We start from the raw sequence: 14,851 nt of genomic DNA, 5'->3' as shown, positions 1-14,851 counted from the left end.
TAAATAAAGAAGGTGTGGTGATCTTTAGTGTGGAAAGATTGCATGCGGGGCGCTTTGGGCAATTTGGAGGCTGCGGCTGATTCCCTACTGCCAGCAAAGGGAGTGGCCCACCGTACTGTAGGATCACACTCTTCATGTGGACCATAAAGTTTAGTCCGAGGAGAATTGGCGCGCAAAGGTGCGGCAACACAAGGAGCCTGTATCGCTCGTAGATTGTGCCCTGCACCTCCAGGGTTACCACACAACGTCCTTGGATCGGTACAGACCGGGACCGTGATGCCATAGAAATTGTCTGTTTGGCAGGTAGAACCCGGAGTCCACACCTCTTTGCAGTGTCAGGGTGAATAAAACTCTCGGTGCTCCCACTGTCAAACAGACAATACACAGTACGACCATTTACCTTGATGTTCATCATCGAACAGTCAAGCCTGTGATGCTTTGTCTGGTCCAGAGTGATCGACGCCACCGTTGGCCCTTGGACGTCACTGCAGGCAGCCGAGGTTGATACTGAGGACCCCTGCTGGTCGCTCCTGGTCGTCGTCGACCACGATGGCCGCCCCCATGAATCACACGTGGGTGAGGGCGCCAAGCATAGCGACTCCTGGTGGTCATCCTCCTCCTCCGCCAGCCACAATGGCGTCGTCCTGGATTCGCACGTGGTCGGACCTCGTGGGTACTGCGACGCCGAAGGAGATTGTCTCCGTTCTGGAGGGTCACAGGCTGCACTGCCGTTCTTGGGCTTCGATTTGCAGACTTTCGCGTAGTGCCCCTTTTTACCGCACTGGTTGCAGATCGCCGTTTTAGCTGGACACTGTTGCCGTGGATGCTTGGCTCCTCCGCAAAAATAGCACCGCTGGCCGCCTGGAGCTGCCGCCGTCGTCGGGTCGATATGGGAGCGCGAGCCCGTGGGGCGAGGGGGGGATTTGTGCTTGCTCCTGCCACGTTGTCTCCACGTGGTCTTCGGGGTACAGAGCCAAGCTTTTCGACGCTGCCTCCAGCATCTCAGCCATCTCCATCGCTTGGGTCAGGTTGAGATTCCCTTTCTCCAATAGCTTAAGCCGGATGTACGAGGACCCTACCCCTGCTACAAACGCATCTCGGGCGAGGTCGTACATGTACTGCTCAGCCGACACCGCTTTGCAGTCGCAGCCCCTGGCAAGCTGCAAGAGCTCATTGGCGTAGTCCTCCATGGTTTCGCCCGACTGCCGACGTCGTGTAGCGAGGAGGTAACGAGCGTGAATCTCATTGGGTGGTCTCGTGTATCGTTTTTTCAAGAGCTCGATGGCCCTCGGGTAAGTGGTGGCCGCACGAATCGCGAGATAGACCGTGTCGCTTACCCTTGCATGGAGGACCTGGAGTCTGTCGTTGTCCGTAGTAACTGCTGCAGAGGCCGCCAGGTAGTCCTCGAAACACTTCAGCCAGTGGTCGAAGGTGTTAGAGGCACCGACCGCACGTGGGTCCAGCGTCAGACGCTCTGGTTTCAGCATTTGCTCCATACTCTCTTTACTGTCGAGAGTTTTGTGTTTGTCAATAAAATTGATGCGCGACAATCAAGCACGAGGTACAAGGCTTCAGCGATTGAAGGCTTTTATTGACAAACAATGGAACTATCTAAACACGAGTACACCATTCCAGACTGGAGGGGTCCCGCCTGAGCAGAGGGTCTTATACCTCTCCCCAGGAGGCGGGGCCCGACCGGGATGTGCCATAACAGCATCCACCACAGGTATATTAATCCCACAGTGTAAACACCCTAACCCAACAACAACATTATAACAACCCCACAGTGTCAACACCCTAACCCAACAGTAACATTGGAATAACCCCACAGTGGTAACCAACGATGGTTCACCACAAAAGGAGAAATGAAAGGCCAGCTGCCATTATTGGGAAACAAAAGCTGAGATTTTCAACTCCGGTTTGCGTCAGGTGGCTTTGGCGGAGAGAGCAGGAAATGGGAAGGCCTAAGGTGCTTTTCACATCCGACATTAATACAAAACGTGATTGTCTCCCCCCCCCCATCAATGGCAGGGTGAGTTTCCTGCAGTTCAACGTCACAACTTCATTGTAATAAATTAGCATTGGGCCCACATGCCGGAATCATACTCCCATGTCAAATAATGTGTTCAGAACAGTGTGATGTACAACTGGTCTCAGAAGGCATGCACCTGGCGAGCAGTACTCTGGGGGGAGCTCAAAGGTGAGTGCAGTGGACGCGGTATGGCTCCGCAACTTCAGGGGAGGGAGGTGGAAAGTGGGTTGAGCAAGGGTGCTATGGTGCTGCTGGGGGGTGAACCTGGGTGAGTAGTGTACCCTGTGTTTGGCAGCCATTACTTCCAGGCAAACTCCACGTGCCCGCTGTGTGCAGGGGCAACCTTCTAATATGGCACCTGGATCATTGAAGTGCTGAGGTGATGGCGGGATAGGCAAATCAAAGGCTGCCCGCCAGCGATGTGTTGTGGAATCCATGCCTGCCTTTTTTTTTAAGTAAGTCCCATGCTACATGGTGTTAAAAAGTCACCATGGCTTTCAGTTGCCACTTTTTCCACCAACTTTGGACTTTGCCAATATCGTAGAAAATTCTGAAAGTCCAGCAAGTTCTCAACAAATGTGATGCTTAAGGACCAAATCAAGCATCATGGAGCATGGGGCTTCCCACTGACTGCTCGTCATCAGAGGGTAAAAAATATTCAAAAGGGACAATTAGAAGGTCAGAAGAAGTAGTAGTAAAAGCAGGGGTTTATGTAATAACATAAAGTGGAGTTGAACATTAATTAGGACCCAACTACAGTAACCAGTTTAAACCAAATTCAAATTAAAAAATGACAATAAATTGGAATGTATCACTTAATTGTTTGAAAGTATTAATGTCAATTTGTTTTCCTTCATCTTATGAAGTAAATAAAATATATTTTTTGCAGTACATGGTTCTAACAAGAAATCTGAGTTACTTTAATTGAAGGATCATAAGAGCTTAAAGAGCAATCTCTCTTAATAGTGCTTGGCACAGCTGAAGAAAATTACTGCATTTGTAAAATATACTTTGCATTGGAGAAAGCATTTATCAATGAGGAGAAATCTGTAGCCCCAGCAAGGTTAACTGAATTCGGGAATGGGGATTGGGGGCAGGGGGCGGCTTTATGTTTTTAACAATTTTTTGAGGTATATAAGAGGAATGGTGAAGTGGAATGGTTAAGGGAGCAGGAGTATAATGACTGAAAAAAATCAGCTGTTGATTATAATGTGGAAGGAGCAGTAATCAAAAAGTATGCTGGGAGGTAGAGATCATTCAGATGGGAAGGGACAAAGACATGCAATTTCATAGAATCCCTGCAGTGCAGAAGGAGACCATTCGTCCCATCAAGTCTGCACTGACTCTCTGACAGAGCATCTTACCCAGGCCCGCCTTTTCTCTGTCACCTCATGCATTTGCCCTGCTAATCCCACCAATTACACATCTCGGGGCACAAAGGGGCAATTTAGAAAGGCCAATGCACCTAACCTGCACATCTTTGGACTGAATTTATAGATAAATCTTGAAATGAATATGTTTACAAACAGGAAGCAAGCTACACTTACCGAGGACTGAAGGATTTTGATGTATGAAAGAATGTTAGAGTTTTGAATTGAAGTTTAAGTTCAATTGCGAAATGTGAGGAGAGCACTTGAGAAGGCAATCCAGAAGAAGACATATTACATAGACAATGAGGTAAGTTTTAAGAGATGTTTTATAAGAGGAAAGGGAGATAGAGCAATGGGGGAGACATTTCAAGAGGGAATTCCAAGGAATAGGGCCTGGTTATGAAGTCACGACTGCCATTGATAGTATGATTAAAATCAGGGATGCACAAATGATTAAAATTGGAGAAATGCAGAGATCTCAGAGGCTTGTAGGACTGGAGGAGGATTCAGGGATAGGGAGGCGTGAGGCCGTGGAAGGATTGAAAACAAGGGTGAAAATTTTAAAATTGAGGCTTTGGTCAACTGGGAGCTAATGTGGCTAAATGAGTTAGAGAACTGAATGATTGACAGTTTTAAAGCAAATTTTAAGAAAGTAAAAAGTTATGAATGGCTAATTATTTTTCAAAGATTTTTCAAATCTGCTATTGTTACTTTAGGATTCATTGGTTCTGTGCTGAGTGTACGAGGTGAATGGGCTTGGAAGTGCCATAGGTTGGCTTGAAGACTATGAAAGATCTTGGGGATGGGTAGAGGAAATGAGTTGGCATGGAAGGGGTACGAGGAATGTGGGGTGGTGGGTAAGTGAGTATGACGGGTGAGGACTAGAGGGCTGTTTTTCTTTTATTGATTTTATTGTAACTGTGACAATGTTCCAGAGCACCAAGGCTTGCCTTTTAAACACCCTGCCTTGGTACGGGATAGTCACTTGGCTGCCTCTGCACTGTTTCTGGGGCAGAGGGCCTGACTCCAGTTATCTTCCCCTGCCCCACAGAAATAAAACTCTGCCTTCACAGGCATTTACTCTTGAGGCAGACATGCCAAGCCAGGAAATGTTAGAACACCTGCTACCCAACTCTAGGATGAAAGTCCAGCTCAATATCATAGAATCATAGAATCCCTACCATACAGAGGAGGCCATTCTGCCCATCGAGTCTGAACTGACCACAATCCCACCCAGGCCCTATTCCCATAACCTCACACATTTACCCTGCTAATCCCGCTGACACTAGGGTCAATTTAGCATGGCCAATCAACCTAACCCGACTTTGGAAAGAAACCAGGGCACCCGGAGGAAACCCACGCAGACACGGGGAGAAAGTGCAGACTCCGCACAGACAGTTACACTTAAGGCCGGAATTGAACCTGGGTTCCTGGCGCTGTGAGGCAGCAATGCTAACCATTGTGTCACCATATTTTTCAACTAAACCGGAGCTTGGGGACTAACTGTTCACTGGTACATTCTCCATAGCAACACCTCTACCAATCAGAGTTCACTTGCCAACCAATCAGCACTCTTTTCTTGTGCAGTATAAATAGTTCCCTTTGAAATTTGATATTCTTGTGATTTTGCCCTGATGAGTGCAAGACAAAAAGATTCAACAGTTTTTTTTTCAGCAATACTCAAGTTCTGCACTAAAAATCACCAGAGGTGCTTGATCAAACTGCTCCCATTTCTATTTTTCTGCCAGGCTTCCCAAGTCCTGGGAAACCTAGTTGGTCATTGTTAAATTTAAATCAGGCTCCAAACTTTGCAGCCTGACTGAAATATTATGGGATGCCCCACTTATCAGACTGAGACACAGAGTCTGTCATGCACCCCATTGTTGTAAAAGTGGTGGCAGACATGTATGTAGCGAGTGGAGGTCACATTACACAATTCTTTATTTTTAGCACCCCCCCAACTCTCTACCATCCACCACAGGAAGCTTAAAATTCTCCCCATAGTTTTTGCAATACACCCTTGTCTATAAGCGTACTTTGCACGGATCTCTAAAAAAGTACAGAAGATCCAATATACAAGAACTGTTATTTAATATCTGACAACCAGAAATATATGCTTGTTTACCTTTACTATAATAATTAGATGTTTAAATATAGTCTGAATGTCACATAGGAGACCATTTTAAGTTCTCATTCTATTGACAGTAATCTATTGAGTATGCTCAGTTTAAAAACACCATTTATAGTCATTATGCCATACTTCCAAGAGAGTAAAGCAAGGGGAATTTCCATTTAAGAACATCTGCAGCACAGGGAGAAAACATGTTTTGGAAAGGGGATATACAAAACAACTCCATTCAAAATTTGTGCTCAAGGAGGCACAAAACAGCATTTGTAAAAGCTTTTAATTGAACTACTTTAACATACAAAAATATTTCAATACCAGAGAAACACAAAATAGCTAAAGGATCAATGCGCAATCAAATAACTTTAAATAGAAACTTACTCTGTTGTATATACCATTCTGTCTTCATATGTAATCTGGTTGAATACAGAGATGTAAATGTTTTCACAAGAATCTTTTGGTTTTAGTGCTGAGAGCTGAAGGCACTTTTGGTAACAGCCTGGTGGAAAACGGAACAGACTGCTGAATTTAGAACCTGGATCAGGCTACTGTGCGCACACAGTCTCTATCTTTAACTCTTAAGTTATCCAATCCTGCATTCCTATGGTGTTCTGCTGGCAGATGCCTTCGTGCAGTTCACCAATCAAATGCTTTTGATCACTCAACTTACCCATTTTCTGGCTTCCCGCCAAAATCTCGTGTAAAAGTAGTATAAATCAGTTTTGTTGTCGGTTTAAACAATTAGAAGATGCTGAGCGAATATGTTTCACTGAAAATGCCGATTTCTAAACATGGCTCAGTGGTAAAGGAAAGTAATGATGAATGATATCTCTGGAAGCTTAGCAGGTTTGAGCTGTCAGTAACACTTATCTGAAAGTAATCTTATCAGTTCTCCATATGTTGTAGAACAGTTGGATCTCAAAACACACTGTCCAGTATCACTGTGCCTGTAAAAGCAGATTTATGTGACCACATGGACTCCATCAATCATCCTCACCCAAAACCCTTTTTTTAAAAAATACAACAACAATGAATTTCTCAACAAATTCCCTCTCATGGGACAAGTGACATTACCGGTTTCAAGTGAGCCACATTCAGGACAGAAAATCATTGCCCTAAATCTGATGTCAATCAGAAATTGCAGTCTGTTTACCAATAAAAAATGTTTTTTTGACTACGAAATAAAACTACAACTCCAAACTAATTACAACTCAAGTTTAATCTTAAGAAGTCTAGACAGGTGCAGTATACTGTATCATTTCAGCTGAATACACTGTTAGATTACATTGTTCACTTTCTATCTCACAATTACTGCCTCAAGGCCAACAGAAAACATCAAGCAATATAAAACACAAAATGACAGTGTCTCATACTGTCAACATTAGCTGCAGACCCTGACTCTTAGATAAGGCAGAAAAAACGGGGGAGAAACATTTCTAGCTCAAGGCATCAGATGAATCATCTTCAAAAGCTCACAAGGATATGACTGAATAGAGTTTTGTTTGCTGTGATGTAACTCACTTCTGGAGCAACATTCCATAGGCTTGTCTACACAAGCCATTAAGAATCTTAAAATGTTAACACTTATTCTGTTTAAAACTAACTTAACTCTAAACTGGTGGCAGTGCGTTGGATGTGGAGTTAGAGTCATCAGCAAATTTATCTCACTCTATTTTTCACCCACTCTGTTTTACTCGCCTGAGCCCCACAGCCATTTCACACGAGAAGCTCTTTGGCCAGCAGCGCTCTGGTCCTTGCAGCAACAGGAGTTGTCGTGGACAGAAGTGGAAGTGCTTCAACATGCTAGAGCCCAAGTTCCAGGACCAGACAGTGAGGTAAGTTTTGGGGGTCTCAGGGTAGAGAGGGTAGGGAAGGCCTGGGGGAGGGGGGATGGGGGTTGGAAAGTGATCAATTGAACTGTCAGGGGGAAGGTCAGTGGGGTGGAAGATGGTCCAGCAGTCACTGGTCCTTAAGGGTGGGGGTTGCCCAAAGTCAGAAGGGTGCTCCTGATAGAGGCACTCTTCCACCCTGAGGCCTAAGCCTGCTCATTTTTGAGCCTGCCCTGCACCAGGTATAACCTGCCGCCAGCCTAAAAATGGAGGCACTTAAGGCACATCCAAGGCCTTGCCCACGCCAGAATTAATTCACTGTGAGATTGGGAGGGCAGGAACCCAGAAGGAATCCCATTCCTTCATTTTCCCGCTCCCCTCCTGTCTAAAAATCCACTGGTGGGAGAGTGTGAAATCCAAATCTTGATGATCTTGCACATTCCCCAGGAGATCCAAGCAAGCACAGCCTAAGTTTGGCAAGCAAGTTCTCCCACTTCTGAAATTAAGTTGATTGCCATTTATTAGTTTCATTGCAATGATAATTTAAAAAATTTTTTTAATTCGCATCCATGTTCCAAATTATTAATTCTGTTATTTCTGTGCTTCCTGGTATTGGAATCTTTTACAAGAATAACAATTTAATTGAATTAATTTCATTTTAATTGATCGTCATCATTTCTTAACATTACTTATGCATTTCTACTTGTGTACTCAACCGAGTGTTCACATTTTTCACCAGAATATAGGCTACTATTAGTTTAACAGGTGTAAGTGACCAAAGATTTCCCATGGCATTACACATTAGGAATTAAGAGGTGAAGTAGGGTTAGAAGCCAGGGAATGTGGATCAAGGTTAGTTAATTTCCCATTTTAAAATCCTAACATTTGATCGTATATTGTTAGCTTCAGCTAGAATCATAGAATCCCTACAGGGCACAAGGCAGCCATTTGGCCCATCGAGTCTGCACCGACTCTCTGACAGAGCATCTTATCCAGGCCCACCCCTTGCTCCATTTCCTTAACCTCACGTATTTACCTCGCAAATCCCCCTAACCATGGATATAAAGGAGCAATTTAGCATGGCCAATCCACCTAACCTACACATCTTTGGACTGTGGGAGGAAACTGAAGCACCCGGGAGGGAACCCATGCAGACATGAGGAGAAGATACAAACTCCACACAGTCACCCAAGGCTGGAATTGGACCCAGGTCCCTGGCGTTGCGAGGCAGCAGCGCTGACCTCTGTGCCACCATGCTAAATAGCAAAAATTACAGCAATTTGGGAAGCAGTAAGATGGTGTTAGTTAGGCAATAGGAATTTCTCTGTGCAGGCAGAAGAACTGGTAAATCCAATATAACAACATGAAACTAATTGTGTGAGAAAATGGATAAATAATACAGCAATCACTCTGTTTCAGTAACAGCTAAATGCACGTGGGACTTCATAGAATGGATGTTAGGATAGAGGGGTGTCCAAACTTGACACTTAAAGGCACCCTCCCTGAAGACACCAAGGGACCATTTGTGGTAGCAGATGATAAGACAGCACACACATGAATTTAGCAGGGAAACAAAGTATTTCACCTATACTCCTCACCAATCTCAAACCCTCTTGCAACCGTACAGCTCATTCTTTGTATCATATGCATACCATGCCTCAGGACAGGAAGATGTAATGCCAAATTGGAATCTTTGAAACAGTCGCACCTTGCAACATTTCAATTCAAATTAAAACAACCTAGATGCATGATGCACAGTCACTTACTGACACTCAGTTTGGGATGCAGATTGTACATTTGCTTGTCATTGTGCTTGTGTTCCTTCAAGATCCATTCCCTCAAGCCAGGTTATCTGCTGAGGCATCCACATGCCACTATGAGTGTTAAATCCCAGCTTGATGAGTGGTCTTCCTAAGCATGCCTCCTATGCCATGCCCTAGATAAGTCCGACAGGAACTATGGTTCACGCTTTCTGTACAACTGTGAGGAAGTGTCAGTCAGTTCTGATACAAGCGAACATCCTTTTAATGAATCCTCTAAACAGTCCAACCCATTCCCCAGCTGCCAGAATTTCAAAGGAATGACCATCCTAGCATTGGCAGACAAACTCCATGATTGGCAAGTGGTATCAAAGGCTAAATAAAAGTAAAACCATAACTGGAATTGAAAAAGACCTACAAAGGAAATAAAAGTTTCTTAATCAATCTACGAAGAAAGCAACAAAATAAAAAATGTATTAAAATTTTACTTGACTCCAAGATACATAGCCTTAAGAAGTCCAAGGAGACCCTTCTTGTGGTTATATATTGACAAGATCCAACCATGTCTGGATGTCTTTGTTTCACTGCAGCAAAGCAGCTCCATTTCCAGAGAAGACAGAACACACCCTAGAAACCCCAAAGCATATAATAACGATTATTGCTCCATGGAGCTGTGCAAAATCCCCAATGCAGCCATGGTGAAACACTACCTGAAAGCTGGTGCTAAATTATTGCCCCAGCATTTCTACGACCCCAACACAAGGGTCTTTAACAATCTTTCTCTGACTATGGATCAGATCATTTATTGCCCATCCCTAGTTGCTATGAGAGCAACAAGGTAATGTCGCATGTGCACTGGGATTCCCTCCCCAGAATGAGGTGAGTAAGTCAATTGTTTTTCAAGTTGCTAGTTATCTTTTCTGGTCATAAAATTATCAGATTTATTGAATTCAAGTTCATAATTGGCCTTGCTGGACTCTGGTTGTTGGCCCAGTATCTTAACCACTAGGCATATATATCCCTAGTTATTGATGTGTCACCTCTTCTAAATCAATAAAAAGTCTATCAAATGGCTTTCCTATTTGAAATCTACTTCTTTCCCCAATCAATATTTTTTTCTCCCCAAAGAGTTGACTCCTTATCAGAGTATGATTACAAGAAAATCAGGTGCTTTCTGGTAACTCATCCACTTGGCTAATTATCATTTTTGAGCCTTAGCACTGAATATGATTGAAGTATTCATTCATATGGACAATTACAGCTGAGCACCGTTAGCACCCAAAGCCCTCATATGCAGAAACAAAGGAAAGACTTGTATTTGCATCATCATCTTTGCCTTTTGTGACCCCAGGACTTATCAAAGCACTTTGCACTCAATTAGGTACTTTTGAAGTGTGGACTCTGTTGTAATGTGGGAAACACTATAGGCAATTGGATCACAGCAAGGTCCCACATATTTCCAGTATAAGTCACTGAACTGTGATCAGGAACAACCCTGATCAATTTTACCTTATCAAACCCAGAGGCACAGACACCATTGGCAGTACCCATGTAGGAGCCCTTGCTGAGATCAACTAAATGAACATAAATCTGGCATATGGAGCAGGATTTAATGGAGCCAGCCAGAGCAAGCATGATAGCGAGTGAGCCAGGAATACCTGCATCAGGTTCCCGGTATCGCGAAAGCTATGCCTGCTGAAGTTGCTAGCAGCAACAGGTTGTCAGTTAGGCTCATTGAAGAGCCACTTGAGAGCGATTATCCCTGAGCCCACTGGGGGGGGGAAGGAAAATCCCATCATTGACAGGCATTCAGTGTCGAATTGAGTGATTTGGCATCAGGGACACTGTAAGCCCTTGCCTCTGACCCCAGTGCTACCCCTCACTGGCAATCCCTGTGCCTCCCATCCAGCCTCATTCACTCATCTCCAGGGATCCAGTGACAATCTTTGGGTTAGACTTTGGAGCATTACGGGCAGCAGCCATCTCTCCTAGTGCCTAACTGGCCAACAGCTCATATCCCTGCAAATTGTTTTTCTTCAGATTATTATCCAATTTCCTTCTGAAAGCTATGATTCAATCTGCCTTCATCATGCTCACAGGCAGCCAGTGCATTCCAGATTCTAACCAAATGCTACATAAAAGGATTTTCCTCTTGTCACCTTTTGCCATTCACCTTAAATCAGTGTTCTCTGGTTCTCCACCCTTCTGTCAAAGGAAACAGTGCCTGTCTTGTCTACTCAGTCAACAACCCTCATGATTATGAACACCTGCATCAAATCTCTCTCAATCTTTTCTCCTCAAAGGAGAACAGTTCCAGCTTTACCAATCTCTCCATGTAACTGAAGTCCCTCGTCCCTGGAACCATTCCCATAAATTTTTTTGCACCATCTTGAAAGCCTTCATAACCTTCTGAAAGTGCACTGCCCAGAATTGGATTCAATACTCCAGTTGAGGCTGAAGCAGTGTTTTATCAAGGTTCATCATAACTTCTTTACTTTTGCACTCCATGCCTCTATTTATAAAGCCCAGGGTGCCATAAACTTAGTTAACCACATTCTCAACCTCCCCTGCCATCTTTAACATCATTACTAGTTTGATAGCCATGATGAAAGATAGACAGCCCACTATTTAGTTGATGTTGTAAACTTCCTTTGGAAGCACATCAAAAGCTTAAAACAATCTCAACCATTGTTACAACAGATTGTTTAAAGGTGTTTGACAAGGTTGACCATACAGTTGTGGTTATTGAAGTTGATGAAGTTGAAGATGCATGAGATTGCTGTCCAATAACTTCTCACTGACCACACACAGTCAGCTGGATTTAATGCGGCAGGAAACATGGCGGCTGGGCCCAATTAATTATGGGAGAGGTCACAGGTCAGTCTCCTGGAGGCAGGAAAGTCTCTCGTGATTACATTAGAGGCAAGGACGGACCCATGGGGCTGGTTTTAAGAAGTGCAGGCTAACTTTAATTGGAGCTAGACTCACACAACCCTGGGTCCCTTGTTGAGCTTATAACTGCTTAGCAGTGAGCTGAATGCCGGGCAGTGCACCACAATCAAAGAGACAAGCAGGCAGCACAAGGTTTGTGCACTGTCAGTATCATTTTAACCAGCCAATCATTTATCTTCAGTCTCCACACTCGTTAATGAACCTCATCAAACTTTTAGCCCTGAAACTTTAACAAAAATACTGTTTGTTAACTTGGCTAACCGCTGAATGATGCATTACACATTTTGAACATGAGATTGTGCAGTTTCAATAAACTATATTTAACTCAACATTTAAACATTCCATTTCACTCCATGAAGTTTTAGGTATTTGAAACGTACACAAAAAAATGAAAACATACATTATAATTAGCATTCCTAGAATACTACATCCCAATTTTCTACAACCCAGAAATATTATCAGACTAGGAAGGAATTTAGCACAAGATAAGTTATATGTCCCTCTCTCTCCCTCTGAGGTATGTCTACTGTCTCTCAGATGTTTCTGTGCATTGCACCCAAGTTTATTTGAAACTCTAAATTTGTTTATTCTTTTGGTAAAGTTATTATTTAAAGATTATTTACTTTTATTTTAATTTAGCTTTGCACCTTAGGACCTTGTGGTTCAGGCTACATTCCCTTCCTTCAGCCTCTGTCTTTGGACTAAGTTCCTGCTTTTGGTACTCAACCTCCTTGTTTTTTCAACCCTCTCCAACCCCTGCCACCCTCAACCGGCCCTTCACTTCCCAGGTTTTCTGGCCTTCACACTGAAATTTGTCATCAGCCAATCTATCGGGCCTCGGGTCAACTGCCCTTCATGTTTGAGATGCTTGTCCACCTTCCCCCTTGGTCCCTGCCATACTGCTACTTCTTTATCATTAATAGTTGTATCATTAAACACTTGCTTGGGGACTGACAAATATGATCCTCCTTCTTATAAAAAATGTATGAGAGACAAGAGGAAAAATAGATCAATGGGGAATATGTAATAGAAACAAAATAAAGTACACTGGCACCAAATTATTTTAATCCCAAAATATTCAATTGGCAAAAATGCTTTATCACCATTATTATGAGAGACTGGGTCAAATGGGCCTGTATTGATTGGCGCTAAGAAGAAATGTATGAAATTCTGACAGGACTGGACAGACTGGATGCAGGGATATTGTTTCCTCTGGCTGAAGGGTCTGGAACAAAGGGTCACAGTTTCAGGATACGAGGTAGGCCATTTAGGACTGAGATGAGAAGAAATCTCTTCACTCAGAGGGTGGCGGACCTGTGGAATTTTCTATCACAGAAGGTTGTGGAGGTCAAATCACTGAATATATTCAAGAAGGAAATAGGTAGATTTCTAGGCTCTAATGGGTTTTGGGAAGAGCATTGAAGGATGGTGTGGAGATAGAATTTCAGCCATATTTTTCTGTTGTGCTCTGATGCCCAGGATCTTACACAGCCAGCACTAGTGAAAGGTTTCCAACTTACACAGCACCTTTCCTGTTTTCTTCCATGTCTCACTGGTATAAATTATGGCTGGTACTACTATGAATGTGTAGAGTCACAGTTTCTTGGTCACGTTGATGGTGTTGGATGCCCAGACTGGAACACAAATGCTGCTTTGCAATTCTTGAGTGGACTTTGATCTCTATTTCATCCTCCCTGGAAATTTTGCTCCCTAGTTTGGGCAAGTGGTCACATCCTCAGTGTTTTATTGCCCGACATTAAGAAAGCTTTGCTGCTGTTTGGTGGTCATTGTCTAGGTCTTCTTGCAGCTGATGTGCAGACCAACCTTGGTGCCACTCAGTTCAAGGCTAATGGTGGTCATGTCTTGGAACACATGCGATTCTTTGGCCAGCAAGCAATGTTGTCTGCGAAATCCAGGTCTAGAAATCAGTGGTGTTAATGAAATCAATAACTAAGAGTTATGCCATACTCCTTTGATGATGTTTACATATGATCCTAGGCATCACATGGAGAGACAGCATCACCAATGAGGAAATGCTACAGACAAAGACGTCTACAAGACTTTGTAACTGAGAGACTGATGCAAGCAGAACACATCCTTTGACTCCTTTATGTACGTCCTGCCAGTGTGGCAGTAGAATGGACACCACAAGGCAGAAGGAAAGATGGAGCCAGTCTAAGAAGTCCTGGCAAAGTACATTTATGAAGGATCTCAAAGAGGCGGACATGAGCTGGGGCAAAAAAAGATTGCGATAAATCAGGCCTCATAGCGTAGTTATGCTGCCCAATGTCCTGCATGGGACTGAAGGAGCTAAGTCTCAGTCTCAGTAAGTGCTCTGATATATAACTGTGTTATTTGAGCACTCATTAAAAGTACATATAAACCTGGTTCACCATTATACATTGCTATACTCCACCCTACCATTTCATTACACAATTATCCACCTATGTTTTCCACTACAGCAAATTCCTGATTTTCACCACCAAAACGCAGGCAGCTTGCCATTGATTGGCTCTGAGTCACACCTGTGCTTTGAACTTGCAGTTGTGTAGCAGTATTAACTTCTCTGTCCTTTTGCACAAGTTATTGGACATCTTCCTGACATTTTTCATGGTCGTGATGTTGGGGACACAGCATTTACCCTTTTGGCGACCTTGTATATTGGCAGCTTGCCACTTAGATATTAACACTGAAGTGAAGAACTTCTATCCACTGAAGACAGCATTGACAAATCTGGATAAAAAAACATTCATATAATAAGCTTTTCTTGCCTGCGGCTGAGA

General features: G+C 43.5%; 1 protein-coding gene across 17 annotated transcripts in view; it reads right to left on the bottom strand.

Annotated features, from left to right (window-relative positions):
* dtna (dystrobrevin, alpha) overlaps positions 1-14,851 on the bottom strand; it is a 268,122-nt gene that overhangs the window by 185,874 nt on the left and 67,397 nt on the right. For 13 of the 17 annotated variants that reach the window (XM_078216109.1, XM_078216099.1, XM_078216110.1 and 10 more), the window contains exon 1: positions 5,909-6,056. The exons of 2 other annotated variants lie outside the window; for them this stretch is intronic. In XM_078216109.1, the coding sequence (XP_078072235.1) occupies positions 5,909-5,925 (17 nt within the window). In that variant the 5' untranslated portion in view covers positions 5,926-6,056. Of the gene's footprint in view, positions 1-5,908; positions 6,057-14,851 lie in introns of those variants that run through there. 2 more of the 17 variants (XM_078216100.1, XM_078216105.1) reach the window with 2 other exon arrangements.

The sequence above is a fragment of the Mustelus asterias genome, chromosome 7 (assembly GCF_964213995.1).
Source record: "Mustelus asterias chromosome 7, sMusAst1.hap1.1, whole genome shotgun sequence".
NCBI classification, from domain to species: domain Eukaryota; kingdom Metazoa; phylum Chordata; class Chondrichthyes; order Carcharhiniformes; family Triakidae; genus Mustelus; species Mustelus asterias.
Note: the sequence above shows the minus strand (reverse complement) of the source record. Positions and strands in the feature narration are given on the sequence as shown.